Source organism: Tiliqua scincoides, chromosome 1 (genome assembly GCF_035046505.1).
Source record: "Tiliqua scincoides isolate rTilSci1 chromosome 1, rTilSci1.hap2, whole genome shotgun sequence".
In the NCBI taxonomy this organism is placed as follows: Eukaryota; Metazoa; Chordata; class Lepidosauria; order Squamata; family Scincidae; genus Tiliqua; species Tiliqua scincoides.
The window spans coordinates 256,365,575-256,381,745 of record NC_089821.1 but is presented as its reverse complement, the minus strand read 5'-3'; the positions used below and the strand labels follow the sequence as shown (position 1 = coordinate 256,381,745).

The window sequence follows — 16,171 nt, the reverse complement described above, 5'->3', positions numbered from 1 at the left end:
AGCCTCAGGTGTGCGGCAGGGCCAGAGGAGACAGGCAGCAGTCTGTGGGAGAAGCGGCACTGGAAAAAGGAGCAGCGGCACTGGAAAAAGGAGCAGCAAGGCTGCTTTGCATCTCCGGCTGCTGAGCAAGAGGAAGGCTGCAACCCAATCCTCATTTACCTGGGAGTAAGCCCTGTTGACTATTATGGGGCTTACTTCTGAGTAGACACAGCTAGGATTGGTTATCAAGTCCCTTATCTGCCCTGCGTGCTGATTGGGCAGCCAGAGGAGTCTGGAAGAGGTCTGCTTGGGTAAGTAAGCAGGCAGGAAGCCACAGCCTAAGAATGGGCTGGCTGAGGGTCCACAAAAGTCCCTTCTCCTTGCCACAGTTGCCTGCAGCTCCCCAAAGCGAACCTCCCTGCCTTGCCTTTGACTTTCAAAGGAAGGGCATTGGGCCACAATCCCATCCACACTTTCCTGGGAGTAAGCTCCACTGATTATAATGGGGCTTACTTCTGAGTAGACATGCCTGGGCTGGGCTCAGGCTCCTCTCCTAGCACCACTTTCCTGGGAGTAAGCCCCATTGACTATAATGGGACATTTCTGAGTAGACATGCCTGAGCTGGGCTGGGCTCTCAGGATCCTCTCCTAGCCCCACTTTCCAGGGAGTAAGCCCCATTGACTATAATGGGACTTACTTCTGAGTAGACATGCCTAGGATTGGGCTTTTGGTCATACTTTCTTTCTGAAATACAGGAGCAGGCAATGGAGGGAATGTGAGGCAAGTGATTCTGGACCTTTGGAAGATGCAGAAGTGAGGGGAAGGACAGTAGGAGAGGTGCTAACTGCAATTATGAGATGGGGGGAATGTGCCTGTGGGAGGGGGTGGGTGGGGGAGAGGAGGAGAAACAAGTGCCAATTGCTTGCTGGTGTATTTGAAAAAAAGAGTGCAACCAAAAGCACAATCCTAGGCATGTCTACTCAGAAGTAAGTCCCACAAGCACATTCCTCCCCAATGTGCTCCCCTAGTCTTTGGCTACAATCCTAATCACACTTTCCTGAGAGTAAGCCCCACTGAACAAAATAGAACTTACTTCTGAGTAGACCTGGTTAGGATTGTGCCCTTTGTCATGTAATGATTTGATTGTATTAATTATATTAATTGTGATGTAGTAATTTAATGTAAGTAAAAAACTGGGAGTGTGCCTTGACAATTTTAGTGCCTTAACAGTGTGCCATGAGCTGAAAAAGGTTGAAAACGGCTGGTCTATTGGGCTTTAAAACCTTATTTTAAAACTCTTCTGATTTTTGCACTAATCTGCATTTCAAAAGAATGCCTTGGCTACCTTGAAGCAAAACTTATGGCCTAATCCTACATAAGCACTCCGCCAGCAGAATATGTATTCCACAGGTGTACACTGTCACAAAAGTCCCACAAACAACTTTGCAAAAGTGCAGAAAATTGGAGTGCCAGCGGGAAAGCCACAGCCTATCCACATGCGTGGATAGTCATTCCAACACTCACTGGACCAGCCAAGTCCAGTGCAGGGGCAGAAAGAGGTTGGGGAGCGGGTGGAATGAGGAAGAGATGGGGCGGAGTGGACGAATCAGGCCTGGAACAGGAGGGGATAATTGGCTCCAGAGCAAGTCATATCCCAGCCCCCTTCCCAGGCCTGATCTGCCTGGACAAATCATCTTGGACTAGCACCAGTGATATTACTGGCACAGGCCTATGTTGACCAGGAGCTAAAGTTCCTTTATAGGACAAAGAGTAGCTTGTGCTGCTGAATCACTGTGTGGGGATTTCAATAGGATTGGGCTGTTAGAGTTAACAAAAGAGAGGATATGAGAACTAGACAAGGATCCTAGGAATTTGATTGAATAGGCCATTCTTAAACTTCTCCCCCGGGGCTTTTTTCCTTCCAGCTAGCCTAATTGTACACATTACCTTCTACAACATGTGGGATGTAACTGTAGGTGAAAAAAGGCACAGATTACCAGTCTGACATATTTTGAATAGAACACAACTACAGCATTGCCTCAGTTCTCTATCATGAATTGTTCTAAGAGAAGGAAAGAAAAAGTCACACGTTATTTATACTTCCCCCCCCCAACTGTGACATTTCCCACCCACAAAAATAAATCAGAAATCAAACCATGCGCACAAGACAGGCTAGAAAATGTGAAAGCACTGCCGACAGAAAAGACAAAATGTCCTGCACATACAGGCAACCATATTTCCCATGTTACTTTTAAAGCTCTCTTCCAGGATGTCAATAATGGAGAGTTTCTGTCAGAGCTCCTCAGTAGCAGAGGCAGTCAGCATGTACCCCCAAATCACTCAAGCTAGCTGTTGCTAGTTGCTAGCTAGCTAGTTGCATAGATTGTTTTCAAGAATCCTTTAAATCCAATTGTATTAATGAAGAAAAAGTATTTCCATATGACATCAGGCTTCAGTTTCAAACACATACACTCCACAAGCTCAGAAACAAGAGGTTTAAAAATTTTTTAAAAGTATTTGGTTTTTCAAACATTTTTCTACACAAAGGGCCAATTCAAAGTTTTCCATGGGTGCTTCCACAATCAGATGGATGCAGAATTGTGGCACAATGCTGTACAGTGTGCAGTCTTGTCCATGAACATCCTGAAATGCCTAACCAGACAAAATAAGGATTATTGTATATCCAGTGCAGAACAGATTTGCCACTATCCCCCTCCCTGGTTTGTTTCTAAACCTACAAAAACATGCTCAGAAGTGCCACTACAGAATTACCTGCAAACACTTTTTCCCCCTAAAGTGAAAGTTGCTTTAAAAAAAAAAAATCACTGAAATTAAAAGCTAGAACATGAATTTGAAGAGGATCCCTAGGTCAAAATCTCTTCCTCCCCTGCCCACACATCAATTATGGTTGGCACTAAGAACTGGACACATGTCAACACATCTATCATGTAGTTAGGTTTTGGCATACTTCTACAAGGGTGTACCTAGTCAACAGTCACAGAAAAGAAAAAACTGCCAGCGAATTCTGCTAAACCTTACTCCTGTCTTAACATATTGCAGTCCATTGTTCAAATCCCTTCTTCCCTCAGCACAGCTAGTTCCAATGCCAAAACTCAGACATGCTGCAAAAAAAAAAACTGGTGAACACCAACAGCTACCTTCACTTGTACATCCCTTTTCATGTTTGTTTTTTTACTCAGCTTTATATGTGAATAGGACAGACTGTTAAGCAAATGTCAAAAGCATTGTTATGCCTACCGGTAGTTGGGACCACTGCAGATCTAAACTGGATATAGTAAACAAAACTAAAAGAGTAAGCTACTAGCAGTTCCATATATAGTCATGTATAAGTCAAGAAAGTTTAGTCTTAAAATTTATCCTGAAAACCTGGATCGACTTATTCACACAACCTCCCTGAAGGACATTCCAAGGCTTTTATTCACAGCCCAGGACTAAATCCAGCACACTGGGGTGCTACCCAACGAGCACCACCATCGACCCGAGGCTTTCAGCAGCATTGGGTTCAACAGACAGAAGAAAATATTTCTTTACCCAGAGTGTAATTAGTTTGTGGAACTCTTTGCTGCAAGAAGTAGTTATAGCATCTTGCCAGGATGCCTTTAAGAGGGAACTGGACAAATTTCTGGAGGAGAACTTCATTACGGGTTACAAGTCATAGTACAAGGGTGTCAAACATAAGGCTCAGGGGCCGAATGTGGCCCCCAGAAGCTTTTTATCCAGACCTCATGCTCTCAGCTGAGCAGTGCTGAAGTGTTAATGCTGAAACAGCAGCCCACATGAAAATTAGGCTCTCCCATGTCTTGAAATATGATCAAGATTTGTGCATTTTCTCTTCTGTCATATGCAGTTAATGAGAACAAAGTGCTGATTTCTGGTCATCAGTTGCTTAATGATGTCACTTTCTGGTTAATGACGTCACTTTCGGCCCTCAGCAGGCGTTCTGAATGCTAACTTCAGCCCTCTGTATGAAACAAGTTTGACACCCCCTGTCATTGTAGGTATGTGCAAGCTCTTGGTTTTAGAAGCAAGCTACCTCTGATTGCCAGATGCAGGGGAGAGAACCAGGACGCAGGTTGAGCCTGTTGTCTTATGTGCTCCCTGGGGCATTTGGTGGGCCACTGTGAGATACAGGAAGCTGGACTAGATGGGCCTTTGGCCTGATCCAGCAGGGCTTATGTTCTGGGCAGGCTGCAGGCTAATGCCTTCCACTATGCTACCATGCTGTGGGGTCAGCTGAAATGGTACAGTGCAGGACAGGGGTGTCAAATTCATTTCATACAGAGGGCCACATAGCATTCATGATGCCTGCTGAGGGCCAGAAGTGATGTCATTAGGCAAGAAGTGATGTCATTAAACAAGTCATAACAAAAAATACTTTTTTCTCACTTAGGAACTCATTAGCTGCAAATGACAGAAGAGAAAATATGTGAATCTTGATCATACTTCAAAATATGGGAGAGCCCAATTTTCATGTGGGCTGCCCTTTCAGCAGTAACACCTCAGCACTACACAGCAGCTGAAAGCCTGAGGGCCATATAAAAAGCTTCTGTGGGCAGTATGTTTGACACCCCTGGTATAGGGGACCTCCTATGGGTTGTGTGACAGATGGGAGCAGGAGGGTAAAGGATGCTGGGAGATAGAGGCAGGGCTCCTTTTGAGTTGGTGAGACAGCCAGGTAAAATCAGACAAAATTATCTAATTCAAAGATCTGCATAAATTCCTAAGTTTTACACTCAACTTATCCAAGGTTCATAGGAAATTCCATGATATTTGGCTCAAAACATGCCCTTGACTTACCTGCAACATCAACTGACAAGTAGCTGCAGTTATAAAATTTTCACAGGACTGTCATTCTAGAGGACTCATTTAAAAACAGATGAAGGAAGGAATATATAAATCTAGGCATACATTAATTGGCAATTATAAAGTATCAAATATATTTAAGAAGCCAGTGAAAGTGCTGTGTTACACAACTACTTCAAAGGCTATTTCCCTATATGTGGGGATAACAATATGAAACTACAGACAGAAAATCTGAGATGAGGAAGTTGCCATCTGAACGCTATCACAGTCCCAACTCCTGTTTTTGCACATGGTTGTAAACAAATATTAACACCTGTGGTGTTGAAGGTAAAGACTTTTGCCACAGATGGCTAGATGACATAGCTGTAAAACACATGATAAAGATGCAAAGGAAGAGAACTGAACAGTGATTTGTTTCTACTTTAGAACGTCTTTCTAAACTATGCAAAACACAACAGTGCTTTTTTTCTCTTTTTATGAGGAGGTGGGAATTCTGAAACACTTTTGAGTTTAACATCAGGTCTACCTTCTCCTCCTAAGGGAGTAATTCAACATCCAAGGGGGTTTGAAATGTCATGGGGGAAGCAGGAAGCACAACAGAAAGCACAGCAAGAATCCAAATGTTAGTGTTTTATTAACAAAACCAGAATAGAAAACAACACTAAGCAGGGGCACTAAGCAGGCCTTGCTGAGGGAGAGTCAGCATGGCTTCTGTAAGGGTAAGTCTTGCCTCACAAACCTTATAGAATTCTTTGAAAAGGTCAACAGGCATGTGGATGCGGGAGAACCCGTGGACATTATATATCTGGACTTTCAGAAGGCGTTTGACACGGTCCCTCACCAAAGGCTACTGAAAAAACTCCACAGTCAGGGAATTAGAGGACAGGTCCTCTCCTGGATTGAGAACTGGTTGGAGGCCAGGAAACAGAGAGTGGGTGTCAATGGGCAATTTTCACAATGGAGAGAGGTGAAAAGCGGTGTGCCCCAAGGATCTGTCCTGGGACCGGTGCTTTTCAACCTCTTCATAAATGACCTAGAGACAGGGTTGAGCAGTGAAGTGGCTAAGTTTGCAGATGACACCAAACTTTTCCGAGTGGTAAAGACCAGAAGTGATTGTGAGGAGCTCCAGAAGGATCTCTCCAGACTGGCAGAATGGGCAGCAAAATGGCAGATGCGCTTCAATGTCAGTAAGTGTAAAGTCATGCACATTGGGGCAAAAAATCAAAACTTTAGATATAGGCTGATGGGTTCTGAGCTGTCTGTGACAGATCAGGAGAGAGATCTTGGGGTGGTGGTGGACAGGTCGATGAAAGTGTCGACCCAATGTGCGACGGCAGTGAAGAAGGCCAATTCTATGCTTGGGATCATTAGGAAGGGTATTGAGAACAAAACGGTTAGTATTATAATGCCGTTGTACAAATCGATGGTAAGGCCACACCTGGAGTATTGTGTCCAGTTCTGGTCGCCGCATCTCAAAAAAGACATAGTGGAAATGGAAAAGGTGCAAAAGAGAGCGACTAAGATGATTACGGGGCTGGGGCACCTTCCTTATGAGGAAAGGCTACGGCGTTTGGGCCTCTTCAGCCTAGAAAAGAGACGCTTGAGGGGGGACATGATTGAGACATACAAAATTATGCAGGGGATGGACAGAGTGGATAGGGAGATGCTCTTTACACTCTCACATAATACCAGAACCAGGGGACATCCACTAAAATTGAGTGTTGGGCGGGTTAGGACAGACAAAAGAAAATATTTCTTTACTCAGCGTGTGGTCGGTCTGTGGAACTCCTTGCCACAGGATGTGGTGCTGGCGTCTAGCCTAGACGCCTTTAAAAGGGGATTGGACAAGTTTCTGGAGGAAAAATCCATTATGGGGTACAAGCCATGATGTGTATGCGCAACCTCCTGATTTTAGCAATGGGTTAAGTCAGAATGCCAGATGTAGGGGAGAGCACCAGGATGAGGTCTCTTGTTATCTGGTGTGCTCCCTGGGGCATTTGGTGGGCCGCTGTGAGATACAGGAAGCTGGACTAGATGGGCCTATGGCCTGATCCAGTGGGGCTGTTCTTATGTTCTTATGTAGGGGCAGACTACCCAGAGAGTTGTTTCACCTGGGACCATCCTTAGGTCCCCACCTAACCAAACATCAGAGGGTAGTCTCACCTAGGCTGTGTGGAACCTCTTCTGGTGATCCCTGCTGGAAGGCTAGGCCACCCTAGAACCCCCAGCTTGTGAGCTATGCTGAACCCTGGCTCTCATCATGGCTACTCCTGGGACTGCCCTCAGTCAAATAAGAAAGATGTTTATCCATCCCTGGTGACTCCCTCTGGTTGCCTCAGCACTCTCACTCCACTACCTTCTTTCTCACCCCCTACTTTACCTTGCCCTCCTTCCTTCCTCTGGTATCTTCCCCATTTGGTTCATTCTCTCCTTCATTTTTCTATGTCTTCTGTCCTCTCTCTCTCCCCCCCCCCCCACTCACTCAAACTCATTTTCTCCTGTCTTCCTCTTCGCTCCTTTGCAGTACTGGCTGTCTTTACTGTATAGGCTAGTGACAGTCTCACCAAAGCTCTGACAGGCAACAGCTGCCTCTCTCCACAGCTGGGAGCTGCCAATGACACCCTTGGCCACTGACCCACTCCTCCCAGCTGATCAGTGGTACCTCATTTTCCAACTGGTGGGCCATGGTGGCTCACCACTCACTGTACTTACTCAAAGTAAATCTTGAACATTATCTTCTCAGTATTGAGGGCACGCCTGATTACAGAAGAAAACCAGGAAGGAAAAAAATATTCCCCTTTCTTTACACAGGGAAAAAGATATATTTTTCAGGGTTGCCCATTACGGCCTCCTACCAGCACATTCATCCACTGTGTTAACTATTAACTCTATAGTTAGATGAACTGCCCCAAATACATACCCTAAAGAATTATTTAGAGATTGTATTTACAGTCCAATAGCCACAATACAACTGCTCATCAGTCTATCATTTCAACACAGAATATGCATATAAACCATGAGATCAGAACTTTTCAAGCAACAGGCAGAAGATACCTATGAAGTTAGCAAAGACTCCAAACGAACAGGCTTTCAAAACCACCAGCTACCATATCATGGAACAACTGGTTTGAACTTTAAACACTTTTATGTCCTCGGTTCTTTTTCTTCATCATCATCCATTTCAGGTTATTTTTCAATCATTTTCCCGTATATAATGCACAGTACAACATAATAACCTTTATTTCCTTGCTAGAATAATTTCCCTTACATGTGAAGGTTTCATGTACTACTACTACTACTATACTACTACTATACTATACTAATACTACTAATACTATAAAGACGGTTTAAGTAAACATCTTTAAACCAGTATAGCCTGAAAACAACAGTCTGGACAATGACAGCTGTAAAGGGGAGAACATTTTCAAATACTGCAATACTTGAGAATTTTCAAGTTCAAGAGATGATGGAAACTTTGTGCACAAAAAGCCTAAAAGATCTTTAAGTCACTTTTTGAGCTATTTCTGCCATGCGTAAATGTTGGTCAAAAGAGACAAAATGCAGAAGAAAAACCGATCTTGCTGCAATTTACGTTCTACATTCTCTTTTTCGATTATAACTTTGTGAGCGAACATCTTAGAAACAGTATAGAAGAGTGGTTTCCAAAGTAGTGGGCCATGACCCACTATTGGGAGCCAAACCTGGACCATTCCCCCTTAAATGGAGTGGCCCAGGAATGGGTCCCTGACAGCACTGGAGCGATCACGGCGCTGCTAGGACCCAGGGACATCGCTGAATCTCTGCGTGGCTGCAATGAGCGCAAATCTGCTATCAGAGCTCACTTCACGCAAAGTGAAAGTGAGCTCTGTAGAAGTGAGCTCCAATAGCAGATTAGAGCTCGCTGTAGCTACGTGGAGGGTGGTGGCTGCAAACCTCCAGGACCCTCCCCCCCCCCCCGCCGGGAGGCTGCAGGATTCCCCCAGGTACGTGGGGATGTCCCTGGGTCCTTGCAGCACCACAAAAGGTGCTGCACTGTTGGGGCAACCGCCCTGCTCCCGCTTTACCCCCACAACAACTTAGAATGGACATAATGTCCGAGTAGGACTTTGGGAACCCTGATGTAGAATAATATCACCCTGGAGAAGAACCAGAATTTTGTTTTAGAACCTCCCTTAAACACAAATTTCTAAGCAACACATAATGAAGTACCAAACAGTACATTTTCACAAAGACAACCATACTTGGAAGTCTAATGTGCAGAAAATTAAGCAAGTTCAATATGGATTCTGAACCACTATGATGGTAACTGCAATTCAAAGCTTACTGATTCTAAACATTACTGAATTACTAGGAACTTATTTCTTTGTCAAAATATCTACAGCAGTGTTTCTCAAACTGTAGGTCGGAACCCACTAGGTGGGTCGTGAGCCAATTTCAGTTGGGTCCCCATTCATTTAAATATTTTATTTTTAATATATTGGACTTGATGCTACCATAGTATGTGACTGCATTTGGGGAAATGTTGGACCTGTACTTTTAACAAGCTACTATGTATAGTCTTTTAACTGGGATAGTAAATGGGACTTACTCCTGGGTACGTGCGGGTAGGATTGCAGACTAGGATTGTGAAAAATGTTCCTGCTTGATGATGTCACTTCCGCTCATGACATAACTTCTGGTGGGTCCTGGCATATTCTCATTCTAAAAAGCGGGTCCTAGTGCTAAATGTGTGAGAACCACTGATCTACAGTATTAGTTTCTGTCACAGCTCTGTGGCATTACAGTATTTTTCTGACATGTTTAGTGACCAGGCAGAAATTCTGCAGGAACCACATTCACAATCCTATTCATCAAATGGACTCTTATGCATCACTATTACCACACATCATGTGAGCATCCCATAGCATTCAGCTGTGATCATAAGAACATAAGAACATTCCCACTGGATCAGGCCAAGGCCCACCTAGTCCAGCTTCCTGTATCTCACAGCAGCGCACCAAATGCCCCAGGGAGCACACCAGATAACAAGTGACCTGCATCCTGGTGCTCTCCCTTGCACTGGCTCAAAAAGCTGCTTTGGATTCTAGACACAATATCTGCTCTGGGATGCTGCTTGCACCACAGTCAAAAGGACTATCAGAAGTTCGAAATGCACAAAGCCACATTTTTTTCCTCCAAAGTATTTAAGAGAAACAGCTTCGTAGGCAGCAACCATGTTTGTTGAGATATAAACAAAGTCAACCCCCCAAACAGTGACAACTCACTAACAACTCAAAGTATCTTCAGAATCACAAAATAATGCATATCCAAGCATGAATTTTTGAAAACGACTTCTCTGAACAAAAACAAAAAAAGCAGCAAACATTTGGGGGCTCTCAGGATTCACATTAGATTTTAAACTGTTATTTCCCTCATTTTTCAATACATATGCACCAAATACTGAGTTCTGGTGGAGAATGTGCCTTAGAGAATGTCTCCTACCCCAGAGAATTCTACTGGACTCCACCTCCTTATTCTAGGGACCAAAATGAGAACAATTTTGTTTAAGGGAAGGAAATAAAAGAAACTTTTGACAGAGAACTATAAATTTGGCCAACTATGCCAAATTTTAGTTGGCGGAGTTTTAGATTTTATGACCATCTTCAGGACTTATGACAGAAGGATGTTGCCTGTTCACCTAGCTTAATGAGGCTTATATTACCCTCATATCAAGCCAGTAAGGATGGTATGACAGATCACTGCAACTAAACAGGAGCCGCTTCACACAAAAGCCCTACCACATACAGTTGAACAGGTTGCATTTTAATTAGCAACCATGCTATTTATTTATTTATTTATTTATTTATTTAATCAATCAATCAATCTAGGGTGCATTTCAAATAGCAACCATGATATGTATTGATTTAATTATTAAAATACACACACACACTTCTCCATTTGCACACAAATTTAGCAGAGTTAGGCAACTGCCAACATTTACTGGTTATATCTTTACACTTCTGAATATTCACAAGGTTTTGTGGGATTGTCAATATTCACCACATTTCAGACATTCATGGAAACATGCATATAATAGTCCATCACACTCTAGTGACACCCCAAAATATAATCTGGAACACTGCTGAGAAAGAACAAAACCTGCCCATCACTCCAAACACTGGGGTCACAAGAGATAGAAGCAGTGCTCCTGAACTCATCCCTTTACTTGCTTATATGCAACTGACTGCTTATCATTCATTCCTACAGTGAAAAGAAGACCACAGTAATACCTTGACTTTAATCCACTTCACTTTCATTGCCTTGCTCTTTCAATAGTTTTCAATTATAAACATTTCAAATTTCATCCTTGTGCTTTCCTCTTTCCAATTTCACCCAACCTTCCATGACGTTTGTCAACATATATTTATTATTTTATTTCTTTAGGTTTCACATGCATGTTCATGTGTAATAAAGTTATTTACATTTTTCACCAGCCAAAACAAATTTGAAAGCTAAATAAGGCTATGTTTTAATTTCATCCATTTTTTACTTTCAACCATGCTCTGGTTCCTAACCAGATAAAAGCGCAAGATACTGCCATATTCAGAGAAGGATAAATGGATTCTCTATTCCAGCCACTGAGTGAACCAGTTTTCAATGATAAGGATTTTGTAGAAGATGTAAAATGGTCCCATCATCTTCAGATCCTTGTAATAAACAGATCTATGCACATTTCCTTAACAGTAAATTCCAGTGACCCCAATAGGGCTTACTCCTACCCCAGAGAATTCTACTGGACTCCACCTCCTTATTCTAGGGACCAAAATGAGAACAATTTTGTTTAAGGGAAGGAAATAAAAGAAACTTTTGACAGAGAACTATAAAACATTTTTGATTTGCATTTTCCAGGTTTGATTTTTTGGAATTGATTTTGTTGGCTATCTTGAACACTTTTGACTGGAAAAGCAGAATGTAAATGTTTTAAATAAACTAATACAAGAATGTTGAGTATCAGCAAATCACAAAAAATCAACAAATCTCAGCAAATCGCTCCTCAAACATTTAACATATCCATACAGAAAATATTTTAAAACTTGTGTCAATATTTCAACAAATAGATTTAATCCTATATACATTTCATTTAAAGTAGTAAATTGTTCTTACCTGTATATCCTGCCCACCAGCCCCAAGATGCCACCATAGCTAAAAGCCATTTAAACAATACTCCTTCAATGTACCAAAACTGTTTACTATCCAAAAATCGGAGAGGTTGCAGTATTATTAAATATAGAACGTAGGATGGAATAGCAACAAGATTATTTGCAACCATGAAGGCAAATCTTAACAGTGCTTTCAGAAACACATAGCCCGCCCTTTGGGCCTGTTTAAAAGTCACAGCCATTCTCTTCACACAGGAGTCTGTAGTCTTTTCCTGTAGGGTAAGAAAAAAAAGATTACTCAACACGTTGTTGTTGTTGGCAACCTTCAGTCTCGAAAGACTATGGTATCGTGCTCTGAAACACACAACTCAACACACAACTTCCCATTTACCAGTGGTGAGCAAAGCCTTACTTCAATTAAAGGGTTGCATACTCTGCAAGTGTTGAATCACCTTAGCAAAGATTTTTCCATTTAACTGGCCTATTTTTACATAGTCTCATACCTAGCTTTCCCATCCTGAAATGAGCCAAAGCATTTCCACGGATAGCTATATATATCTTCACAAAATCTATATAACCAACCTTACTTAAAAGAGTACAAAAAACCTACCACAACTAATCAATCAGAATCACTTGTATTAATTACTAATACGTGTTCTTGAAGATTGGAAGGAAATCTTGCAAAATTCTTCATCACCATTCTAGAGGATTTTTTGTTTTATGTTTCCTGACAAATATCTACAGTGAACTGAATTAACAGTATGTTCGGTAAATCAACATCCAATTTTGTACATTCACAGCAGGGAAAATACATATCCCTTCTGGTCAGTAGACAACAGAGTGTGATCTTGGTAGCTGGAAGAGCAGTCCCTTCTAGGAAAAGAATTCCGCTTACGCTTCCTCTACAAATGACACAATAGTTGGTCACGGATTACAAGTGTAAGGAAATGTTTGCTTTCTCTTTTGAATTTAAGAGGAGTTGAATGTTTTGAAATGAAATTTGCAAAGGGAGATGTAGGAGTGCTGAATATACAAACATTACAGGTCTGCATGCACTAATAATGTACCTTAAAACCAAACACCGAAATAGCCTCTTCAGCCTTCAAATAACAAGAAAAGTGATATAATAAAACATATAAGAGTGTCGAACAGTAGAGGAAAAGAAAACAAAAGGGGGTGACAAATGCAGAAGAGAATCAATGAAAAGCAAAAAGGGGACAGAAGAATAAGGGACTGGAGAAGAGGGATGCCAAGAAGGGCAAAGTTGATGGTTTGCAGCAGGGACAGGAATGTCACTGGGAAGAAACAGGGATACTAGAGAATCACAGAGCTGAGCCAGGGGACTGACTCGGAGCCCAATCCTATGCGTGTCTCCGCAGCAGTAAGCCACATTACAGTCACTGGGGCTTACTCCCAGGTAACTGCGGCTAGGATTGCACCTCCATCACTCACCTTCTGCTGCGCAGAGGAAAGGAGGCAGCAGGGCTGGAGGAGATGGGCCCGGCGGTGTTGGAAGCAGCAGCAGCGACGGCGTGCGCCCCGGTTGGAGGCTGCTGGCGGAGTGGGTGGCGGCGGCAGCTCTGCTGGGAGGGCGGCGGGCTCATGGACTCGGAGGTGGCTGGCCTGGCCCAACGTAAGGGGCTGGGAGTGCTCGGCGCCAGCTGTCTATTCCCTTGGCAGCTCCCTGCGGGAAGAGAGGCAGGCGGGGAGTGAGAGAAGCGGCCCGAAAGAGGGCGAAGCGCCGGCTCCCAGGGCCTCTCGCGCTCTCCGCTCCTCGGCCCCGGGAAGGGGGGCTGAGCCTTCCTGCCACCACCGCCATCCCCCTTCCCGACGCTGGGTGGGGAGAGTGAGGGACCCGCCCGTTCCCGGCAAGGAGGGCGCCCGCACCTGTTGGGGGGCTCTGGAGCGCTGCCACCTCGCCTCTCTTTTGGGGCGGGGGCTCGGCCTCTCCGCCACTGCACGCCTGCAAGAGCCGCCCAAAAAGAAGAGGCAGGAGGGAAGCCGCGCAGAGCGGAGGACAGCAGGGGCGCTCTTCAGCATCTTCCTCCAGCAGGGACGGGGAAAGTCCCTCGCTCTCCACCCTCTCCTGAAGGCGCAGCGCCCCCGTGCAGGAAACAAGCCACAAGGGGAAGGGGCTTCCTCCTCTTTCCCCACTGCAGGGGGTCATCCTGACTGACCCAACTCGTAGGTCAGGCTGCAATCCTAGCCACTTACCTGGCAGTAAGCCCCACCGACTATAATAAACTTACTTCTGAGTAGACACGCCTAGAATTGGGCTCTGAGGCCGCAATCCTAGCCACACTTACCTAGGAGTAAGCCCGACTGACTATGATGGAACTTACTTCTGAATAGATATGCCTAGGCAATCCTATCCACACTTACCCAGGAGTAAGCCCCATTGACTATGATGGAACCTACTTCTGAGTAGACATGCATAGGCTTAGGCTCTGGCTCAAGAATGACCGAGGCCCCCAATAGGGGGGACCCCGAGACTCCATAGTCACCTCAAGGGTGGATGAGCCTCTCTCCAGGGTACCCAAAAGTCCTCTCAAGGGGAATGCACTGAAGGGCAGAAGGGGAGCCTCTCCGCCCCTGGAGACCATAATAACCCCCCCCCATAAAGGGGGAAGAAGGCTCGAAATTCCCCTAGGAAAAAAGATGGAGCCCAATCCTATGCATGTCTACTCAGAAGTAAGTCCCACTGTAGCCAATGGGTCTTACTCCCAGGAAAATGTGACTAGAACTGCTGCCCAAATCAGACTGCCCATCAGGAAACGCGAGGGCTTCCCTATCACGAGACAGGGAATTGCCTCTTTCCAGAGACTGAGGCTGTAACCCTCTCCACACTTTCCTGGGAGTAAGCTCCATTGACTATCATGGGACTTACTTCCGAGTAGACGTGCCTAGGACTGGGCTCTGAGGCAGCTCCGCCGCCCTCCCTGCGAAGTCGGGGATTCTCTCAAGGACATCAATAGGGCGGCTCTGCCCAAAAGGGGGAGCTTTCCCCAAGAGCATCAGTGGGGTGATGTCCCTCCTGGGCGAGCGTACAGTACAGGGGGAGGCTGGGGGTGGAGAGGGCTTGCTGGAGGCGCCTTCTCTGCCGCCTCTGGGGCTCTCAAGGGCACCAGCAGGGAAACTCGCCCTGTGCCCACCACCATCCAGGCGCTGAGGAGGACCACTGAGTGCAATGGGGGGAGACACCGTCTTCCCCCTCCCGCCCCATCATAAAGCAGGCAAGAGCAGCCACGTCCCCTTCCAGCGCCAGCACGACTGGGGGCCCCTGGCAGCCCCCACCACCCGCGCAGGGCTGAAGAGGGCGCCCCCACACCCTGCCAGTCCCCGCAGGGGGGACCCTCTCAAGGGCGTCCGGGAGAGCCGGAGCCCGGCCTCCGCTGCCCGTCCGGGGGAGCCGGCTGCTTCCCAGCCGGAGGCCGGTGACCCCCGCGGCGGCTGAGAAGGCGCCCTTTCTCTGCGGAGAGCCCCGCTCCCGTGCTGGCGGCGGGGCTTCCCTACCTCCGCCTGGCCGGCTGTCTGCCCGGGCTCGGTCCCGAGGCTCCCGCGGCATTCATAGCGGCGGCGGCGCGCGTGGCTGCCGGGCCCTGCGCGCCCTCGCCCGCCCCCACTGCCGGGAAGAGGCTGTGCCGTAACCGTTCTCCCCGCCGGCGCCTCCTGCGGCTGCGAACTCGGTCCGGCGGCTCCCGCGCTGCCTTGCTCCGGCTCCCGAGGAGGCGAGAGAGGCAGCAGGAGCGGGCCCCTCACTGCAGCAAGCGCGCCTCCTCCGGCCGACAGCTCCCTCTAACGAGCCTAGGCAAGCAGGCAGCCCCCGTCCCTCGCTCAGCCAGCCAAACCCCGGGCGGGCAGGGCCTCAGCAGGCCGCCCCCACCCAGGAAGGGGCGAAGCCCGCTCGCCGCCCGGAGTCACCACCAGGCGCACTCAGCAGGCCCACAAGCCCTTCTCCGCCCCGAGCACGGCCTGCGGGGTGAGAGCGGCATTAACGTGAAGGCACAGAGGAGAAGCATAGGCTGGTGGTGGCGCTGCCCCATCTCCGCCTCAGAGCCCAAGCCTGTGCGTGTCTACTCAGAAGCAAGTCCCGTTATAGTCTATGGGGCTTACTCCCAGGAAAGTGTGCACAGGATTGCAGCCTGAGAGCCCAATCCTAAGCAGGTCTACTTAGAAGGAAGTCCCATTAGAGTCAATGGGGCTTACTCCCAGGAAAGTGTGGGATTGG

At 46.3% G+C, this 16,171-nt stretch overlaps 1 protein-coding gene across 2 annotated transcripts in view; it reads right to left on the bottom strand.

The window, feature by feature from the left end:
• The window catches only part of LPGAT1 (lysophosphatidylglycerol acyltransferase 1), a 78,679-nt gene extending 62,941 nt beyond the window's left edge, over positions 1-15,738 (bottom strand). The window contains exons 1-2 of one of the 2 annotated variants that reach the window (XM_066621137.1): positions 15,457-15,738; positions 11,948-12,215 (exon numbers count right to left, since the gene is read on the bottom strand). In XM_066621137.1, coding sequence (XP_066477234.1) covers positions 11,948-12,185 — 238 coding nt within the window. In that variant the 5' untranslated portion in view covers positions 12,186-12,215; positions 15,457-15,738. Of the gene's footprint in view, positions 1-11,947; positions 12,216-13,395; positions 13,601-15,456 lie in introns of those variants that run through there. The other variant, XM_066621147.1, reaches the window with a different exon arrangement.
• Between the last annotated feature and the right edge of the window lie 433 nt (positions 15,739-16,171).